Source organism: Sus scrofa, chromosome 2, assembly GCF_054392235.1.
Source record: "Sus scrofa isolate SSC_HxYL_T2T_F1_AM1 chromosome 2, Sscrofa_HxYL_maternal_Yorkshire_Landrace_v2.0, whole genome shotgun sequence".
NCBI classification, from domain to species: domain Eukaryota; kingdom Metazoa; phylum Chordata; class Mammalia; order Artiodactyla; family Suidae; genus Sus; species Sus scrofa.
This window is the reverse complement of record NC_139384.1, coordinates 87,325,001-87,345,377: the sequence shown is the minus strand read 5'-3', so window position 1 is coordinate 87,345,377 and position 20,377 is coordinate 87,325,001. Positions and strand designations below refer to the sequence as shown.

The 20,377-nt window shown below is 58.3% G+C and overlaps 1 protein-coding gene and 1 long non-coding RNA gene across 51 annotated transcripts in view; both read right to left on the bottom strand.

Moving 5' to 3' along the window:
* The window catches only part of TCF3 (transcription factor 3), a 39,267-nt gene that overhangs the window by 2,329 nt on the left and 16,561 nt on the right, over positions 1-20,377 (bottom strand). For 3 of the 50 annotated variants that reach the window (XM_021084224.2, XM_021084223.2, XM_085013459.1), the window contains 15 exons: positions 13,894-13,967; positions 13,724-13,802; positions 11,272-11,339; positions 10,067-10,196; positions 9,307-9,356; positions 7,928-8,030; positions 7,684-7,850; positions 7,463-7,595; positions 6,986-7,044; positions 6,795-6,873; positions 6,031-6,104; positions 5,493-5,654; positions 5,309-5,411; positions 2,462-2,585; positions 2,126-2,361 (listed from right to left, as the gene is read on the bottom strand). In XM_021084224.2, the coding sequence (XP_020939883.1) occupies positions 2,126-2,361; positions 2,462-2,585; positions 5,309-5,411; positions 5,493-5,654; positions 6,031-6,104; positions 6,795-6,873; positions 6,986-7,044; positions 7,463-7,595; positions 7,684-7,850; positions 7,928-8,030; positions 9,307-9,356; positions 10,067-10,196; positions 11,272-11,339; positions 13,724-13,802; positions 13,894-13,967 (1,641 nt within the window). Of the gene's footprint in view, positions 1-49; positions 277-2,125; positions 2,362-2,461; positions 2,586-5,308; positions 5,412-5,492; positions 5,655-6,030; positions 6,105-6,794; positions 6,874-6,985; positions 7,045-7,462; positions 7,596-7,683; positions 7,851-7,927; positions 8,031-9,306; positions 9,357-10,066; positions 10,197-11,271; positions 11,340-13,723; positions 13,803-13,893; positions 13,968-20,377 lie in introns of all 50 variants that reach the window. The other 47 variants (XM_021084225.2, XM_085013455.1, XM_085013461.1 and 44 more) reach the window with 32 other exon arrangements.
* LOC146405544 (uncharacterized) overlaps positions 16,071-20,377 on the bottom strand; it is an 11,716-nt gene continuing 7,409 nt past the window's right edge. Inside the window, exon 2 of the long non-coding RNA XR_014837931.1 lies at positions 16,071-19,429. This is a non-coding gene — a long non-coding RNA (uncharacterized LOC146405544). The remainder of the gene's footprint in view (positions 19,430-20,377) is intronic.

The following is a 20,377-nucleotide window of genomic DNA, read 5'->3' as shown; positions in this document are numbered from 1 at the left end:
GCCGACTGGGCGGGGAGGGCGGGGCGGGGGCTCCGGGCCGGGCGCCTACCTCGCACCTGCTGCTCCAGGCCCAGGATGACCTGCACGGCCTGCTGCAGGATGAGCAGTTTGGTCTGCGCCTTGTCCGACTTGAGGTGCATCTGGCACATGCGCCCCAGCTCCCGGAAGGCCTCGTTAATGTCCCGCACGCGCACCCGCTCCCGCGCGTTATTGGCCATCCGCCTCTCCCGGTCCCTCAGGTCTTTCTCCTCCAGGGACAGCACCTCCTCTGTACTGCTGGGTCACAGCACCGGGGCCTCCGTTAGTCCCGGGCCAGGGGAGGGCACCCGCTGGCTGAGTGTGCATGTGCACGCCATGGTCGCGCCCTGTGCGTACCAGCACGGGGTCCAGGTAGGGGCTGTGGTGTGTGCTGTATGTGTGACCACTCCGTGGGGAGACCCATCCCGACCCACCCAAGACACTGCACGCAGCTGGAGGCAGGGCCTCAATTCCTATCCGGGCACCTATGGGGAGCTGAAGCCCTTGTCCCCTGCTCATCCCACATATCCCAAGACTGGCCAGGAGGGCAGGGCAGGCGGGCGCCCCTGCGGGGATGACGACCTTCCCCGTTCAGAACAGTCTGCTTGCTGGGGGAGGAAGAGCTGGGCCTCGCCGGCTCACCCGGAGCAAACCAGCTCACAGCCTTGAGACCCCTCACCCCTGTGGGGGCCTCCGAAATGCATCTGCCCCACACTGTACTCTGGCTGCCTGAGAGCTGGGCCTGGAGCAGCTACGCTGAGCCCTGCCCACAGGCCCCCTGGCACACCCACTGTGACCCTGCATTCTTCTCGCTGTACTGCGGGACAGGGCCACACCCGGCTCAGGCCTCAGCCCCCCCCCCACCTGCGCACGAGGAACACCTCTCTGCCTGCTGTGTCCCTACTGGCAGGACAGGCCCATTTCACTCAGGACACCTGCCACACATGGTGGCACCAAGAAAATGGACACAGGTGGAGGCTGGCGTGGCCTGCGAGCTCTGTCCTGCCCGCCCGCCCACCCGCCCTTGGGCCTGAGCGATCCCTCCGGGTGGCAGCGGTGGCGGCTGGAGCCCAGGACAAGCACGCAGACCAAACTGACAGTCAGGCCTCAGGTCCCCTTTCTTCCCTCAAGTCCCGTAGTGGGTCTTGGGGGAGGAAAGGCCCTGCCAGGGCAGCTCCAGTGCTCGGGCACAAGTGCGAGGTTAGGAGGGCGGCCGGTGGGAGCGAGGAGGTAGGTGGCCGGGAGAGGGGGGCGCGGGAGGCAGAGAGCAGAGAGGCAGGTGTAGGGGACACGGCGGGACGCCCACACCACCGTGGAGACGCAGAAACCTCAGAGCTGAGGGGACAGTGGGCAGCAGGCCAGGGCCCTAGCTCCAGTCCAAGCGACAGTGCTGCAGGAGAGAAAGGGTTAATGGGGCGGCGGCGGTGGGGGGGGCGTTTAAGGAAGCAGTTGGGGTGGGAAAGTCAGAGGACGGCCCTTCCTGACTGCCCACCTGCCCACCCAGCCTTTGGGGGGCGGGGTGTGAATCCCCTCAGATGTCTGCTCAGGGTTGACAGTGTCTGGGACCCAGGGAGGCCCTAGTCCCTGCCAGCCAGGCTCTGGGCTTCCTGAGAAAGAAGGGCCTGGCAGGTGGGGAGGCTCTGGGGTCTGTGAACACGGATCTGTGTCCAATTGCCCAGGCCTACAAGGCTGGAGTCCAGAGTCTCTCCCTCCTATTCCAGAGGGGACAATGAGGACTGGCCAGGTGAAGGGACAGTGATCAGAAGGAGAACGGTCACTGTGGTGATAGTAACTTCAGGGACAGTGGCCACTACAGGGAGGATGTTACTACAGGGGAAGGTCACAGGGTCTGTTGTCACTGCAAGGTCAGAGCAAGGGGAGGTCAGAGCAGGCGGTAGATCACTGCAGGGAAAGGTCACCCCCCCAAAGTGGTCACAGTAGGGGGTGACATCCCTGTAGGGAGAAGATCACAGCAAGGGAGGGGGTCGCTGCAGGGAAAGGCGGTGAGGTGGGGGCAGGGGATGTCAGCAGGGGAGGCTGGCTCCAGGAAGGGGGCAGGGAGCGAGCGAGGGCAGCGGTGGGGGAGGGGAGCGGCGCCCCCACTGACCTCGCACCTGCTGCTCCAGGTTCAGGATGACCGACACGGCCTGGTGCAGGATGAGCAGTTTGGTCTGGGGCTTCTCACTGTTGAGGTGCAGCTGGCACATGCGCCCCAGCTCCTTAAAAGCCTCATTGATGTCTCGGACCCGCAGCCGCTCCCGCGCGTTATTGGCCACCCGGCGCTCCTTCTCCCGCTCAGCCTTCTGTTCTGGGGGGAGAAGGTCGTCCTCGTCCTCCTCCGGGCTACGGGGCCGGGGGGCCAGAGGGAGACAGTGAGGCGGGGCCAGTGGCGCCCTGTGCGTGTGCGCGTGCACGCTGCGGGGTAGCGGGGTGGGGGCGGCACCTGGTGCGCGCGCGCGGGGCCTTGGGCTCCTTCTTCTCCTCCTCGTGCTCGGCCGCCAAGTTCTCCTCATCCTCCTGCTCCTCGCGCTTGATCTCACCAGCTCCAGAGGCGCCACGCCCGAGATCTGCAACAGCCTGGGTCAGGGGGGCGCCAGGACCACCCATCCTGAAGCCTACCAAGGAGACCCTGCCTGATGCCTGCATGGGCCCCCCACTCCAGGGCCGGGGACCCCCACGGGCAAGCAGACCCTCACAGCCTGTGGGAGAAAGTGCATGGCAATGCCAGAGAACCGTTTCCTGACACGCTGTCACAGCTGTCCTCGCAAGGAGATGGAGAAATCAGTGAACTCGAATATGGCAAAACTGAGCATTTCTGATCACTCGGAAAATAAGTCCACCCCAAGAAGGAAAGCACTCGGCTTGTACAAAACACAGCCTGAAAGAAGCCCCACAAAACAGGCAGAAGGGGACACATGGCTCAGGTGAGCAGGCAAAGCACCTGGGGGCAGTCACTTCAGCACTAAGGTAACCAGGAAATGTCTGGGCACTGCTTGTGGGTGTGGCCACGTTGGAAAACACCCCTTTTCTGGAATATGTAGGCACACACATACCCACACATTCTACAACCTGGGAGGATACCCAAACTAGGGGACACGGGAGGAAAGTTCTGGAAAGAGCCCGGTACTGGGACAGAACCTAGTGTCCCATCAAGCCAGGGCCAGGTGAGTGAGCAGGTGAGTGGCAAGGCCACGCAGCAGGACAACAACTCACAAAGCCCCTACTGCACATAAATAAGATCCAAGGCCAAGGGCACGCAGCTGCCTGACCCCACAACAGGGCTGTAGGCACAGCCTGGGCTCTCCAGCAGCTGAACCACGCTGGGGGGAAGCTGCAGGTCAGAGAGCAGCTCAGGGGCCCCCTTGCTGTTTCCAGGCTGGGGCATCCTGGGCACTGTGGGGCACAGAGCAGCATCCCTGCCCTGCCCCCTCAATGCCAGGAGCCCTGCTACTGTGACAAGTACAGGAGTCCCCAGAGGCCGCTAACTGGTGAAAGACCAGTTCAAAGGGATATCGTCAAGAAACCCAGGGGCGCTGGTCAGTCAGGCTGGTTCTAGGTGGGGGGGGGGGGGTGCTGGGGGAGTGCTGCCATGTATGATGGCATGCTACTGCCACATGATGTGGCCTGTTTTATACAGGTGAATGAGAGGTGGGTGGGGGCCAGGTTTGGGGACTTCCCAGCGTGGGTCCTGGACCCTCTCCACCTCAGATTCCACAGCCCCCTGCCCCTGTTAATTGACCCTAGGACTGGCTACCATGACCCAGGACCCCAAGACCCCCATGGGTACTCGCAAGCGTGCTGCACTGTAACCCCCACCTCTGCACACAATCTCCTGCCAAGTAGACAGTTGTCCTCTGACTGGCTGCAGGATACTCAACGTGCTGGCCCCTCCTCAGCCTCTCTTAACCTTGCCCCTTCCTGCTACTGCGGATTGCTCTGCTCCCCTGGAAAGTTAACACCCCAGAACTCCAGACACCTCTCTCTATCTGCCTTGATTGGGTCCTGGACTCAGCAACCAACACAGCCCACCCTGCTCCATGTCCCCCAGCGCCTGCCCTGCCCCTGCCCCTGTGCAGACCAGGCTCTGCTCCATCCACTCTCCAGCTGGGACCCCATCCAGGCTCCCTGTTCTTCACTCCACCACGTGCCACAGACGCCCAGATCCCAGGTGTGGATCAGAACCCCACCTCCTCCTCTCCATCTGCAAGTCCTGTGGACCCTGACTTTAGAACACCTGGAAATCAGCCCTCTGCAGCCTCTGCCAGGGCCAGTCTCCAGCATCCACTCACTCCATCCCTTCTGAGAGGACAAGGTGGTCCCACGAGCCCTGGTCTGCCCTGTCTAGCCCTCAGCCCAGAGTCTGTCCTCCCTGCAGCGGCCACCAGAGGGCACCTCTGAGCACCTGAGTCAGACCCCACCCTCCTCTGCCACAGCCCTAGGGACTCCTACTTCTCTGGGGTAAAAGCCCAGGCCCCTGCTCCACCTGCCTGGCCCCTTCCTGCCCTCCTGCTCCCTCTCTGCCCACCTCACTCACTCAGCTCCAGCCACAAGGCCTCCTTGCTGTTCCCCCAACATAGCAGGCACAGGCCTGCCCCAGGACCTTTGTACAAGCTTCTCCTGGGCACCTGCCTCCTTTGATTCCTCCCTGGCTCTATCCAAATATTACAATCTTGTCCCCATCACTAACTTCAAAACCCCAGACTATTCAGCTCCCCCCGACCCCAGCAACTGTCCTGAAACACTCACTTCACCTTCCGATTTCCACACTACAAGGCACCCTCTTTTTCCGCTCAGTCTGTTTTGTTCCTGGTGCCTAGAAAAGTGTTAGGTTCACAGAGGATGCCAAACATATGTCTGTTGGGTGAGCTTGGTTTACTGGGTGAATAGAGAGGTAGTAGCCCCCTCCACAGCCACAGCTGGACCCCTGGGCCCACTTCCTTCCCAAAGGAGCTGACCCATGACCTTACTAGCCTCTAAGTACCACCAATACCTGCCCAGCTCCCTGCCACCCCTGTGGGATCTTGGCCCCAGGCCCAGAAGGGCTTCTCTGGTGAGGCTGAAGGTGGCATATTCCACCCCACCCCCCCTCATTCCATGGGCCTCAGTTTCCTCATTTGGAAATAGGGATGGACAGTCCTGAGCCCAGAGACCACCTAGGTCTGGTGGGTGGTTCTCAGTTCCTCTGCCACAAGCTCCCTCATCCCGCTTTACAGAGTTATAACGTGGCTCTGAGGGAGAGTGACACTCAATGGCCAGGCCACCCTGCCAGGGGAATGACGCTGGGACTTACCACCGTAGGAGTCAGGTGGTCGAGAAAGGTCGGGGAGGGCCACGTGGTTGTGCATGAGGCCACTGCTGCCTGAAAGGCCATCTTCTGAGTGGCCGGCTCCCACCTGTGGACAAGGAGGGGGCTCGTCAGTGTGGCCTACTCCCGCTGCCTGCCAGCCTGCCTGCCCGCTCCACCCGGCACTTACCAGGCCAGCGTGCCGCCCGCTCAGTGGCATGACAGGGCCGGCAAAGCCTGAGGCCAGTGCCCCGTGGCCAGGCAGCAGCCCGTGCACATCCCCTGCTGTGCCCACGGCGTGGCTGCGGAGGACATGGATGGCCTCGTCCAGGTGGTCCTCCATCTTGCTCTGCTGTGGAGGGGATGGGGGTGAGGGGCCTGGGACACTGGGACCCAAACAGCCTAGCCAGCCCATGTGGGCCAGGGCCACACCTTTGGCTGCCCACCAACTTTGGCCCTTATTCCCAACCAATTAACTGTGAAGTTCATTCTGGTCGAGGGGCACCTATCTAGCACATTCTGCTGTTTCCATGAGACCTGAGGGCTCTTACAAGACGAGGTGTCAATGTCACGTGAGATGTGGCCACAGCAGACATGCTAAGCTACACGCTTGGGTCTCCTCCCAACCCTGGGAACTGGAGGCTGTGTCTGTCACAGGAACCTCTGCCCACCCCACCCTCCACCCTCCTCCCATCAGCATGCACCCTCCTTGGCCCCCAGATGCTCACCAGGCCATGGAGGCCCCCATCGTAGCTGGGCGATAAGGCACCAGGAGCTCCGGCTCGGGGCCACTGTGACGTCCCTGGAAGGGCAGGGGGCACAAGAATGGGCAAGGTGTCCATGCAGCCTGACCCAGGGAGGGAGTTCGCATGGGGTTGTGATGCCCGAGCTGGCCACGTGGGGGCTCCCACGCCCAGAGAGCAGCCCCGGGGGACCCCAGAGACACGTCTCAGCTAGGCTAGGATGTGAACCCAGTGGCAGGTCAGGTGTTAGAGCCGCAGGTACCCCACCTTCAAACCCCATACCCAATCCTCCTGTTTAGGAAAAGCAGCTCTTCCCAGTCCTGACCCTGCGGGAAGAGCAGGGGAGGAGCTTGCCCCAGGGGACCCAGGCCAGGGCAGTGCAACTGCCTAGGCCCCCCAGCCCTCAATCCTCCCTGACGCCCAGCTGTACCTCAACATCTATCAGGTGAATAAACCCTAGTGTGCATGTTCTGGAGCTCAGGCAGGAGCCCGGGGCTGGCTGCTCTGGCTCTTGGATGCCCCAGGCTCCTGCTGGATCCCACCGCCTCTCAAGCTCACACCACATGGACTGTCGCGCTCTGCTTCCTGGCCTTTGTCTGTGTTGTGACCTAAGAGCACTGGCTTGGATACCTCCTCCCCCAGGGAAACTTCCTGGAGCTGAGGGAGGTGGTCTGTCCTGCTTCCCCCCCCCCAACTCCAGGGGCTGCACTCACTGCCACAGCCTCCCTCCCCCAGCATGCTGCACAGACCTGCCAGGCCCTGTGGGGAGCCCACGGGGGTTGAGGGGCTGGATGAGAAGTTATTGCTTGAGTGATCTGGGGAGTAGATCTGCAACAGGGACAAGGAGAGAGAAAAGGGCCACCAGGTAGCCAGTCAAGGGCCAGCCTCTCAGGGTCACCAGCCCAGCCCCCACTGCCACCCACCATGTCCCATGCCTCACCGAGGCTAGTGCCTTCCCAAGGGCGTCCCCTGAGCTGCTGGCTGTGGTCCCACGGGAGCCTGTGGATGGAAAAGGGAAGCCCAACCTCAGGGATGCAGCAGCCCTAGAACCTGGGCCAGGCTTATTTGCCCCGGCTGACGGGGAGCTCCCTTGTGGACGGACGCCCCAGCCTGGGACTGGGCAGCCCCAATCTCAGCCCACCTTCTTTCTGACATCTCGCCACCTGCCTCCATGGGTGACTGGGGAACAGGCAGGCTGTGAGACTTCAGGGGAACAATTCCCCTCTCTGAGCCTCAGTTTCCCCAATGAAAAATGGGACCTACTCTTCAAAAGGGCCTTTGTGAAACACCTGAAGGGAGGCTGGGGAGCCTGAGTCACAGGCTGGTCCAGGACAGGAAAGTGTTGTAAATAACAAGGACTGGACCCTGGGAAAACATTTTGAGTCCCCCAGGGAGCCAGAGTGAAAGGAAACCATACCCAGGAGGCCGTCGGCCCCGCTGACAGGGGGCGTGTGGCTGGAGACGCTTCCGTAGGCGGCTGCGGGGACCGAGGAGAAGGTGGACACGGCTGGGAGCCCGCCATTCACCTCCGTGCTGTGCAGCTGGTAGCCCTGCAAGTGGGGTCAGGGTCGGAGGGGGTCAGACAGGGGCCCTGCCCACATGCCACCCCCGCCCCCCAGGCCACGCCGAGGGGCCTACCATGCGCTCGTGCTGGTGTAGGCCACCAAACCCACCGCTGCCGCTGCCCACGGAGCTGCTGCCACCTGGTGGGAGGGGCAGGGGGGACGAGGCACCGCCCAGCATGGGCCCAAAACCTGCCTGGCCTGGGGGGCTCCAGAGTTCGGCTGGGGGGTGCAAGCTGCCATCTGCAGAGAGGGGAATGGTGAGGTGGGTGGCCAGAGGGACCCTGGACCCTGCCCTAGGCACCAGGAGCACCCCGCACCTGCCATGTAGAAGGGGGTGGGGTAGGCGCTGCTGGGGGTCTTGGTGGACGGGTAGGCGGCTGTGTTCCTGCTGTAGTCATCACCTGAGCTGGGTGGGTACACCTGCGGGGAGGTGGATACGTGGGAGTGGTCAGGTAGAGGGACGGGTGGGAACTGGCCAAACTCGCCCTCAGCCGGCCCCTTCTGTCTCCCCCTCCACCCCACTTCCCTGTGCTGCTCTAACCCTTCTGGCTACAACAGCACCACAGCCCAGCATCTGAGGCTCTGCTGGTGTTAATCTCTCTGCTATTCCTTCTTCACTCCCACCTCCCGCTTGCCCCACAAAGTCCCAAGCTCACACCAGAGGCCTTTGTAGACTGGCTTTCCTGCCCAGAATGCCTCTTCCCTCCTTAATCCAGCAAACTCCTATTGACCCATCAAAACCCAGTGGTACCACCCCTGGCCCTTCTTTCTCCCTTATTCCCCCAGCATCGGAACCTCCCTAAGCCCCAGTCCTGATTACACAAGACCTGGGGGCCTCAGAGGTAGGGCCTTAGGTGAACAGTCTGCCCAGACTGCCTCAACTCTGATTAGCTGGCACTGCCTGGAACTGAGGCTGGGCCAGCAGCAAAGTGCTGGGATCAACTGGCAGAATCAGCCCAGTACTGGAGCAGAGAGTAGGGTACCAGTTCGAGCAAAGGCAGTGGGACAAAGTGGGCTCAGGAGCCTCTTGGCTCTGATGTTCCACGACATGGGCAGGGCGGGGGGTCGGTCAAGTGAAGAAAATGCAGTGATGACATGAGCAGGGTCTTAGAATAGCCCACGCCTGCCTGCACCTCCTGGTTGCAGGGTTTCAAACTCTGATGGTGACTCTGGTGCAGGCTGCATCAGCCTCGGAGGCCATGCTGCAGGCCAACGAGGGAGCCAGGCAGAGGGCAGTGGTGGCTGAGCTGGAGAGTCTAGCAAATTGCCTTTTCCTCCAATGTGATTAAATTTCGGGACCACGGTGCTGGGAGCCACTGATGGCTCGGCACCATCTGCTGGGCCTGGCACCTTGCCAGGCAGCTCCAAGCTGGGCTGATGGGGTGGGAAGTAGTAGGTACGTCCAAGCAACCCTGGCAGGGTGGGGTGGGGACCCTCTGAACTGGCCCGCAGGTCGCCCACCTGCTCCTGCTCCCAGGACCCCTGTTCACACACTTTCTGAGGTGCCTCAGCCACAGGAAACCACTTTCTTTTACAGCAGGAGGGACCCAGGCTAGACCCAAAGAAGGACTTCCAGATGGCCTCAGAGGCTGTCTCTGGTCAGGGCTGGGTCTCAGGGCAGAAGTCCAGCTGAGCCCACCCCTGTGGGGCTCACAAGAAGCACTTGGCCTGTGGGGCCCTCTGTCCCCCAACTCACCGAGGATGGGAGACCTGGTGGCACCTTTCGGACCTTCTTGGGCTGTGCATCTGTCAGAACAAGAGGCATCAGCACCCCGGCCCAGCCCCCGGCTCTCCTGCCCAGACACACCTGTTCGCAGGGGTTGGGGGACAACTGAGAGACCCCCAAGCTTGCCTACCAATAGGATGATGCACACAAGCCTTGGGCCCATGTGCAGAACTCAGGGGGCAGGTGTGTGCGGGGAGCCGGGACGCAGGGGTTAATGGGCCCAGGGGCCAGTGTCGGCTCCTTAAGTGCCAGATCACACTTAAAAGTCCTGGACCTGCCAGTGCCCTGCCCCCGAAGTTACTAACCACCTCAAACCCAGGGTCCTTCTCTCCGTCTCTCGGGTGCCCTGTTTTCGCATCTATGGGCTTTGTGGTGGCTGATCGTGCTGTCTTGACAGCCCCCACGTTAGAGTTGCGGGGCTGTGTGATATCCTGGACACATGGAGGCTGTGACAAGCATCACGGGTGTTAAGGTGCTTCCTTCAGGCCAGGAGCTCAGCGTTAAGGGGTGGATGATAGACATTAAACACACATCACACAAAGGTGTGTGGGGGTTGGGAAAGCATGACCAGGGGCTCACAGGAGCCACACCCTTTGCCGCAACTTCTCAGAACACGACCACTAGGACCCATGGGAACCAACGGTGTCTGCTGCTCCGCAGCTCACCAGGGGTCCTGCTGCCCACCCCAGGCCCAACCCCCTCCCCCAGCCCCGGCAGCCGCCCCACTCACCTAGACCGCTGTCCGCAGTTCTCCTCCGAGGGTGGCCAGAGTAGGAATAATACTGGGTCCCTCCCTTGACACCTGAGGGGGACAGCGGCCCTGGGCTGCTAAGGGCCAGCTCACTGGGAGGGAAGCCAGCCTGAGGGAGCAAGAAGGAAGGGGAGGTCACGGCAAGCCTGCGCCCAACTCCCAGACCAATTCCAATTTAAAAAAAAAAAGTGCAAAGGCTGGGGCCAATGTACCAGGGTCCACGGGGTGACAGTGACCTGATGGGGGGGTTCCCTTCCTGCTGACAGCTGTGGCCTTTCTCTGAGCTAGACAGGGAAAGGAGTACCGTGGAGCCTGAGGGATGCTGTTGTTCTGGGTGCTAAAGGTGCATAACCGCGCCTCAGGCATCAGCAGACTCTGCCTGTTTCCCCCCTTTTTTTTTTTTAAAGGTAAATGGTTTCATCTTGCAGACATTAATTTGAAATGGACTCTTCCCTTGAGAGCAACTGGGAAAGCTACACAGCTTCAGCTTGTCTGACTACAAAATGCAAGCCATGGGGGTGGGCGGGCTGTGCAAGTTCTGCCCTTGGCACAGGCCCTGGTCCTTGGTGGGCGTTCAGCGCCTGTGACTACTGCCCCCTGCTTTGGGCCCATGTGCACACAGGCTGTGCTGCCTGGGATGGGGACATGGACTAAAACCCTTGGATGTCGGGGAAATGGCCCCAAAGAGTGACTGGGACAGGAGGCCACACAGGACCACTGTGCAGGTCACAGCCTCCCAGCTGGGGTGGGTGTGGGTGAGAATCCTGCCCAGGCCGGGGACCTGCAGAGTGGGCTCCCTGAAGGGCAACAGGGCACAGGCAGTGCTGGGCCAAGAACACAGGACCAGGCTGGGATGAGCAGGGCCAGGGCCTGTCTGCTACTTGGGGGTGGGAGGGTGGCTCCTGGAGCCCCTACATCTGTGCTTGAGGGCTCCCAGGCTGGACCCCAGGCCGTGGCCTCCCCCTTCCCAGCTGGCCAGGGTCAAGGACCTTTCATAGATCAGGAGGAAATGGGGACAAGTTTGTTTAAAATTACAACTAGGAGGGAATAAAAGGTGAGGATGAGGGGTCGAGCAGTGACTGTGGCTCCCACTGGGTCCCCCCAAGTCCCGAACCACCTGTGCTGCCCCTAGTCTGGATGTGGGATGCCACCCTTCCCCGCCCACCACGCAGACAGGGCCTCACCTGAGACAGGCTGCCAACCCCTGCGTCTCTCCCAAAGGGGGTGTATGTGCCCCGCTCGCCGCCCTTGCCTGGAGGATAGGAAGGAGGATCACCTGGAGCCAACTGGGCACCAGCACATGCCTACATACAGCAGGTGCTCCACAAGTGCACCATACTGAGAACCATGGTGGGACACCAGTCTCCCCACCAGGTGGCAAGGGGCTGAGGGGCAGGTGGGGGTCCAGCCAGATGCTGTACCCAGATGACCCGCAGAGGATTCTGCAAACCAGTAGGGCCCCCACATGTCCTCACCCCCAAGGCGGGACAGCACCAACTGGGCCCCCACCCCCGCCCTTTCCTCTGTTCAAGGTCATGAGGTGTCAACTCCCCAGGGTGCTGGGTTCCCAGGGGACAAGTCGGGGACCCTGGCATCTGCAAGGTTCAGCGGCTAGGCCCTGGGCCAACCTCCCAGCCACGGTTAGTGCAAGAACAAACATGTGACGTCCCTGGGGACGCTGATTCTAGAGACTCAGTAAGAAGGGGGCCTTGCTCAATGTGGGTGGGCCAGACCGAGGCCATGGGGATGGCTCGCCCAAGAGAGCTGCTGGTGTGACAGCTCCATAAACACCTGAATGCAGGCTCACCTAAAGCAGATCCTTGGATCAATCAGTACCTGAGCTACTTAAGTCTGTTTCTGGCTTTAGCTGAGCAACAATTTTGACAGGGTGGACCTTAACCAGTTTTGCTGTGAACAAGCAATCAGAACACTTGACTGACTGATTGGTTTACTCTTAAACTGGGTTGGGGGGTGGGGGAGAAATCTCCCCTTTATTTATTTTTTTGGCCATCGTGGCATATGGAATTCCTAGGCCAGGGTTCAGATCCCAGCCGCAGTTGTGACCTACACTGCAGCTGTGGCAATGCCCATCCTTAACTTGCCACAGAGATGCCACTGATCCCACTGTGCCCCAGCAGGAACTCCTCTCCCCTTTATTTTAAAAGGACAACAATTTTAAGTAGACCCTTGGAGCAAATGCTGTTCAGGGGGCAGAGAGAAGGGCCAGCTCCAACACCACGTGCACCAAAGAGACCGGAGGCATCTGCTCCCTGGGCCAGTGGTGAACCTCCCTCTTCCCAGGTGGGCGTGGGAAGCCAAGTGGGCCAGCCCAGCCAGGGCTCTGGGCTCCACCTGGGAATGTGGGTCTCCCTGCAGGATGGGGCTGTTGTGGGTCAGTCTTGCATGGTAGGCACTGAAAGGAAGGATGAGACCTTGCGGGGTCCAGAAACCCTGCGGGTATACAGTAGGCATCTAATCCGTGCACTGGGCCCAGGCAGAGCCATCTGGTCTCGTGGAGGAGCCAGACCAGGTTGGGGGCTGCAGGGAACAGAATGACTCTGCCCCCTGGAGCCCTGGCGATTAACACTTGCTGCCGTCCACTGCTATCCCCCCATGCCCAGCACCAGCCCTGATTTATAACCAAGGCCCAAGGAAGTGGAGGCTGTGCCCACCTCCCAGCTGGCTCGCTGGGCCCTGGCTCCACACTGCCCTCTCTGAGCAACTTGGCCACAGGGGCATGTAGTGGGCATGGGACACAGCTGGGCCTTGGGCCCTGCTGACCAGGCCCAGCAGTCGGAACTGCTCAGGCCAGGAAGAGACCAGAGGAAGGAAAAGCAGAAGGGTGCAGAGGCCACCCCAGGCCACATGGGCCGGGCCTCACCTCCAGATCTGGGGATGGGCACAGGCTCCTACTGGACAAATGGCATGCTGGTGGCTACCCTCCCTGCCTGCCTCCTGGGACTGCTCTCGGGCCTCACTTGCCATCCAGCTCCTACTCTGCGCCCCCACAAGGGCTGGATCCCAAAACCCTCCAGCCTCAGCTGCCCCACTGGTTGGTGAGGCCCAGAAACCTGCAGTTCCCCCATCCCCCAGCAGCCACCAACCCCATGATACACCTTTACCTGGGAGCCAAGCCCACCTGGCTGTCATGTGGAAGCACCTTGTGTCTCAGGACCGCTAGGCTGCACAGCACAGGGCTGGGGCAGGAGCCGACTCAGAGCAGCAAGGCCCCCCTTCCCCACCTGACCCCCTAGAGATGCCAGCTTTACAGTCACCCTGACGGGCTCTCAGAACAGGGAGGGGGCCTGGAACAAAGACCTGTACAGGCCTGAGGGTCCCAGCGGTTGGGTCCCTTCTCGCTGAGCCTTTGGCCTGGGGAGCTGCAAGTCCTCAGTACTGGCTACGCACAAGGTTCTGTAAGTGAGTCCCTGACCTGTAGGTCTAGGCTCAGTCCCAATTCCCGTGGGGAAAATGCCGGTGCCCCAAGGAGAGCATCGTTAGGACTCTGGGGTCCACTTCCCAGCAGGGACCTGGCCGGTCACCACTGACCCAGGGGAGCCAGGCTCTGTCCACTTGTGACCTTTGCTCCATGCTCAAGGACCATGGGGGCAGGGCCGGCGCCAGGCAGACACTCACCTCCGAGCCCGGGTCCTAGGAATGTGGACGAAGAGAGGCTGGCGTGGGACTCGCTGAACTGGGCACCTTCACCATAGCTCTGTAGGGAGACGGGTGGGGTGAGGGTACTGCCGGGGAAGTGAGCTCAGGGAGGCACCCCCACCCCAGGGAGGGTGACCCAGGGTCCTCACCCGGCTGGGGTCGAAGGAGGAGCTGTTCTGCTCACTGGCGCCCCACGAGCCTGAACTGGGCCGGTCCTCCAGACCTGCAGAGCGGGAAGACAGAGTCAGGGGCCTGCCTGCTCCACACCAGCTCCAGCCATAGAGCTTTCCAGGCCCTTCCCCACCCAAGCTGTGCCCATGGGCCCCCTTGGCCAACAGCAGCAACCCTTGACACATTGGTGATGAGTAACCCTCCAGGTGCACAGCTCAGAAGACAAGGCCACCAGCCATGCTGCTGGCAAAATCTGAGGCACCTACCCAGGGCCCGCCCCCACCCCCCGAATAGGCCCTCGCTTTCACTCTGACCTGCTCTGCCTGCCTAAGTCCCAGGTCCTAAGTCCCTCTGGCCCAGGTCAGGTTCTCAGGGGACAGGGCGCCAGGAGACAGGCAGAAGCTCTATTCTGAGAGTAGGAGCCTCCCGCTTCCCACCGCTTTGAGCAGCGGGGCTGACCCTTGGTTGAAATAACCGTGATGACTGCCACTGAGTACCTGCCAGGCATAGGCTGGCAGCTCCCTCAAGGTGGAATCCAGTCCCTAAGATGGGGCTCCACCCGGCCACACCTTGGGAGGCCAAGGCACGGCAGGGGTTAACCACTGCGGGGACAAGGACCTAGGACGGAGGGGTGGGCAGGGTGGGGCCCTTATCTCCCTGAACACTCGCCAGGCGGCACATGCTGGCACTCTTCCTAGGGAGTGGGCACGGGGGAATGAGCAGGGAGCTGTCCTCGACCCTCCGCCCTGTGCTCCTTTCCCTCTGCAGAGTGGGGCCAGCCCCATCTGACTCTGAGGCAAAGCTCCCCAAGCTAGGGTAGGAGGCAGAGGGACCCTACATGGACCCAACCTGCCCTCTGACCCCACATGGTGAACACCCCAAGCACCCTGGCTGCAGTCCTCCCCCCACTTTCCCCTGCTCATCTGTACCAAAAACTTCTTTCAAATTGCATCCTTCTATTTTGGTACCTCTGTGTTAATCATCCCTCCTGGAGAACTGCTGTTTAATTGTTACCTAATTTGCATAATTGTGCATATTAATCTCCCAGTCTGATGAATATTCATATTCCTCAGTTGATTCTGTATTCTAATCAGGAATTTCCAATGTGATAACGATGTGGGCCTTGCGGGCTGCCTTGGCGGGTAGGGGGTCAGACAGGAAGCTCTCATAGTTTCTGGGAATCCACCTAGCATTTGCCACCAGAACTGAGGTGCCTGCACCCCAAAGTCCTGGACCCCCCACCTGGGCTTCAGAAAGAGAGCAGCTGGTGAAGGGGGGTGACTGAGCAAAGTGCCAGCACCCTGAGCCTCAGCTTCCCTCTACATCCATGGACTTGTCAATTCCTCACCCTCTGGCACAGCCTTCCCACCCCCATGGGTATCCCCAGGAGTTCTGGAGGTGCCAGGACCCTTGAGCAAGAGCAGGAGGCCCCATCCAAGGCCAGAGCCAGGCTGCCTCTGAGCCCTCCCAGCCCCACAAGGCCTGGCAGAAGTGAGGGGAGTTTCTGGAGCCTGACACCCAGGGAGCCTCCAACAAGCTTCAGGCAGAGGCAATGGGGCCCTGCTCTGCCCTTTCTGGAAAAAAATCCTCATCCAGCCCTGGCTGTCCTCTTCTAGAAACAACAAAAAATAGGGGTTGCCCCTCCCCCACCACTCCCATTAATATAGTTATTAACCCCCTCACTGGTTAATTATGCATTTTAATAACCCAATCATGAATATTCATAACACAGCTCTTGTTTGTGTTCTAATTAAAACTTACTCACAGAATAAGATGGTGCTGTCAGAGTGTAAATTTTTTTTTTTAATGCTGGAGGTGAAGTGGTGGCAAGGTAGCCCCCAGAAAGATGATTTCTCTGCTCAGATCCAGCCCACTGCCCCAGAAAGGGGCAGAGGGCTGGGGGGTCCCAGAGCTGGTGAACCCTGGGGCGCTGTCTACAGCCCCACCTCCAGGACCACTTCGAGGATGCCACTGAGTGTGCCACAGCTGAACTCACCAAGCCCTGGCTCTAGCCAGGTGACCTCCTCTGCCGGCCTGGCTGGATGCAAGGGTGGTAGGCTTCACTAAGTGGCCTCTGTTCCAGCTGGTTCCGCCAAGTCAGGTCTGCAAACTGCAGCCCTTGAACCAAGTCCAGGGCATGCTGATTCTTGTAAAATTTCTTTTTTTTTTGTCTTTTTGTCTTTTTTAGGGCCGCACTTGCGAAATACGGCGGTTCCCAAGCTAGGGGGTCGAACTGGAGCTGTAGCCACCGGCCTACACCACAGCCACAGCAACACCAGATCCGAGTCGAGTCTGCGACCTACATCACAGCGACCTACAGCACCTCCTTGCCCAGGTGCCAAGGCTATATCCTGGGAGCCGTCCTCTCAACCTCCCTTTCCCGCACTGCCCACCCCTGTGGTCTCATATTAAGAGCCTGGCTTGGCCCTGTCCTGTGGGTCAAGCCTCATCCCTGCAGCAGCATGTCCCAGGTTCCCAGCCCACACTCCGCCCCAGGCAGACTGATGGAGCTTTCAGAAGCAAAACCAGGCTCTCTTCTCTCCAGTCTCTCCCATGGCTCCCCAAGGCCTTGGAGTAAAGATCAGACTCCTCCTAGCCATCCTCCTCCCCCAGCTCAGGGCTACCCACCCTCCAAAGGAGCAGGTCTCCACACCTGGTGATTCTCCATCCCCTGTTGTGGGGATGTCGCCTTGTGGTCCCCCCTGTCCCAGCATTGCTCACACAAGGCTGGCCCCCAAAGAGCCTCCACAAACATCTGCTTTTCATCTTCAATAACAAACTAACCCATCACAGTGTTCTTCTCCTGCAGTCACACGTGGCTACTTACCACATACATGGCTAGAGGCTGCTGTACTAGACACTGTGGCCTCCAGAAACGAAGACTAAAATATTCATAACAAAAATAACCATCAAGCACTATGATCACATATGAGAATTAACAGCACCTATGAGCAACCGTTCAACCCTCAAGAAAACGTTTCCTTCTTGCCGTTTATCAGGTGGCTGTTGGAGCCCCCAGCCTGTCAGCTCTCCCCCTGCCTTTCCCCTAGAACTAACCCCCCAAGAAACTGGATGGTGACCTGTTCAGCAGCATCTGGGGTCTCACAAGGGGGCAAGATGGACACCAATTTCAATGTGGGAGGCCCTTTCTCAAGGGGGGCTGGGAGCTCCCACCACAGGCCAGTAGGGGCCTTGCTTCTCTTCTCGTGATTTTGGGACAACTTTTGAGTTCTCACATCATCTCAGACTTAAAGGAAGCTTCAGGGAGAGACACAACATGCCCTAAACCTCAGGCCACTCATCACTTAACGTGCACCCTTCTACCATTTGCTCCTCTCTGTTCACAAGGACACTTTTTTTTTCTGCCTGTATAGTTTTAAAAGTTAATGAGAATTCCAGGCAACAAGGTCCTACTGTCTAGCAAAGGGAACTATATTCAATATCCTGAGATAAACAATCATGGAAATGAATATAAAGAAGAATGCATACATATGTATACTTGACTCACTTCGCCATATAGCAGAAATGAACAAAACATTGTAAATCAACTATACTTCAACTGAAAAAAAAAAAAAAAAAAAAAAAAATTCCAGGGCTCCAAGGAGCTCCTGTCAGAGGAAGCAAATTCTGGGCGGCTGAAGGAAAGCACTGGAGTGGCACAGAGCCCCTGCTGTTTCTGCTCCTTGAAGGTTGGGGATGAGAGTAGAGCAGGGGCCCCCATGCAAGTGGATCTGAGGCCGAAGAGGTAGTGGGTGGAGGCATTTACAAGAGCAGAGTCCCCCAAACTGGGGGTTTCACTCCAAAGCAACCACTCCTGAACCCCAGAGCCAGCAACAACAACCCCAGGGGCTTCCCTGATGGGCAGAGGATGCGTCGACATAGACATAATTCACAGAGAAGCGGCGTCCCCCAGCTGCAGAAGCTGTCCCACCCCCTCTCTCCTGCGAATTTCAGATTCGTGACCAAGGCAACAGCAGAAGGACCCCCTCCTGCTTCAGTTTCCAGGAGGACGCACGTGGTATCCAAGAGTGGATTCCTCGCCCCCACCCCACTGCCAAACATAAGCTCAGAATCCCAGCCAGGATCTCCCTGCAAGATACAGATACCGGGCGAAGCAAACACGGACACAGCCACATTCACAGCTCTGGTTAGGATTCACCCCAGGAAACCAAAGCTATCTAAGACAACCAGCACCATGCACCCTCAAGGAAACTGCAGAGCTTGTGGGTTCCCTGAAACAGGAGAAAGATAAGGCTTCAGGGATAGAGGAAAGCCAGAAAGCAGGAAAAACTAGGAAGTTTTTACAGCAAATTCAGAAGAGGTTTGGAAAATAGCATCAGAGGCAGCAAGGGAGATGGGGAGGGTGATCCAACAGGAGGGCAGGTTCTGGAGATGTCCCCGGCTCCGGGAAAAGGGGGATTCCGAGACCACAGGCGCAATGACTGAAAACAAGCCCTGACCCCAGAGCCAGCCTTGCACAGGGAACAGGAAAAACACTCAAACTTGTAATCACAGACACAGCTGGTGCAAAAAATGTTAAGGAAGCTGGGAGTGTGGCGCGTGCTCCTGTGGGACAGTGCCTGCTCCTGCAGTAGCACGTGCAATGACACAACCTGCAGGGCTGGCGCTGGGCGAGGAAAGTGAGGCCCCAGGAACTCCATCCCCAGCCCTCTGCGCTCAGGGCAGAGGCAGGTGCCAGAGGCAGTGTCCCCTCGCTGGAAAACACCCTCCAAGGAGGCGCTCGAGACCAGGAGGGGAGGCCCAGCATAGAGTGAGGATGTGATGGGTGCTCAGAGGGTGAGCACGTTTGGCTGACACATTAAGTTAAACTTGATTACTTAAGTGGAATTTAAGATGCCATCCCAACAACAGGAACCAGAGCATGCAGGAGCCGCGCTGCTCTGGCAACTTTGTGTGATGTGGTTTATCCCACAGAATCTTTGAATTGCTGCCACTATGGCCACCTCACAGATGAGACTGAGGCAAAATCAATACAATAATGCCCCGTGTGTTTCTGAGCTGGATACAAATATACACAACTCTATAATAAATATACACAATTGGCAAAAAGAGAGAAACAGCGTTTTTAAAAAGTGGCCATGTAGTACAACCACTATGGAAAACAGTATGGAGGTTCCCGAGAAAACTTAACTATAGAACTACTATATGATCTTGCAATCCACTCCTGGGCATCTATCCAGACAAAATTCATCCAAAAGGATATATACACCCCTGTGTTCGTAGCAGCACTATTCACAACAGCCAAGACATAGAAGCAACCGAAATGTCCATCAACAGATAAAGAAGCTGTGGCATACACAAAGGAATACTACTCAGCCATAAAAAAGAACAAAATAATGCCATTTGCTGGAACATGGGTGCAACTAAAGACTCTCATACTAAGTCAAGTCAGAAAGGGAAAGACAGGATTCCCACTGTGGCTCAGCAGAAATGAATCTGACTAGCATCCATGACACAGGTTTGAGCCTTGGCCTCGCTCGGTGGGTTAAGGATCTGGCATTGCCATGAGCTGTGGTGTAGGCCAGTGGCTACAGCTCCGATTTGACCCCTAGCCTGGGAACCTCCATATGCTGTGGGTGCGGCCCCTAAAAAAAAAAAAAAAAAAAAAAAAAAAAGGAAAGACAAATACCATATGATATCACTTATATGTGGAATCTAAAACATGACACAAATGAACCTATGTAAAAAACAGAAACAGACTCACAGACACAGAGAACAGACTTGTCGTTGCCAAGGGGGAGTGGGGAGGGAGTGGGATGGACTGGGAGTTTGGGGTTAGTAGATGCAAACTATTACACACAGGATGGATAAGCAATGAGGTCCTACTGTACAGCACAGGGAACTATGTCCAGTCTCCTGGGACAGACCATGATGGAAGAGAATATGAGAAAGGGAATGTATATATATGTACCACTGGGTCACTTTGCTATACAGCAGAAATTAAATCAGCACAACATTGTAAATCAACTATACTTAAAAAAAAAAAAAAGTGGGAGTTCCCGTCGTGGCGCAGTGGTTAACGAATCCGACTAGGAACCATGAGGTTGCGGATTCGATCCCTGCCCTTGCTCAGTGGGTTAAAGATCCGGCGTTGCCGTGAGCTGTGGTGTAGGTTGCAGACGCGGCTCGGATCCCGCGTTGCTGTGGCTCTGGCGTAGGCCGGAGGCTACAGCTCCGATTCAACCCCTAGCCTGGGAACCTCCATATGCCGCGGGAGCGGCCCAAGAAATAGCAACAACAACAACAACAACAACAACAAAAAGTGGCAATATATTTATACTGAACAGGAGGGTTGGGGAAGATCGCTTTCCTGCAGGACAGGAAGATGTGATTTCACTTCTGGGGCTGAAAAGCCAGACATGGGAGTCTTCAGTTCATTCCTTAAAACCATTAGAAACACCATCAGTAGAGCTGCAAACCAGCCCAGACAGTCCAAATCCA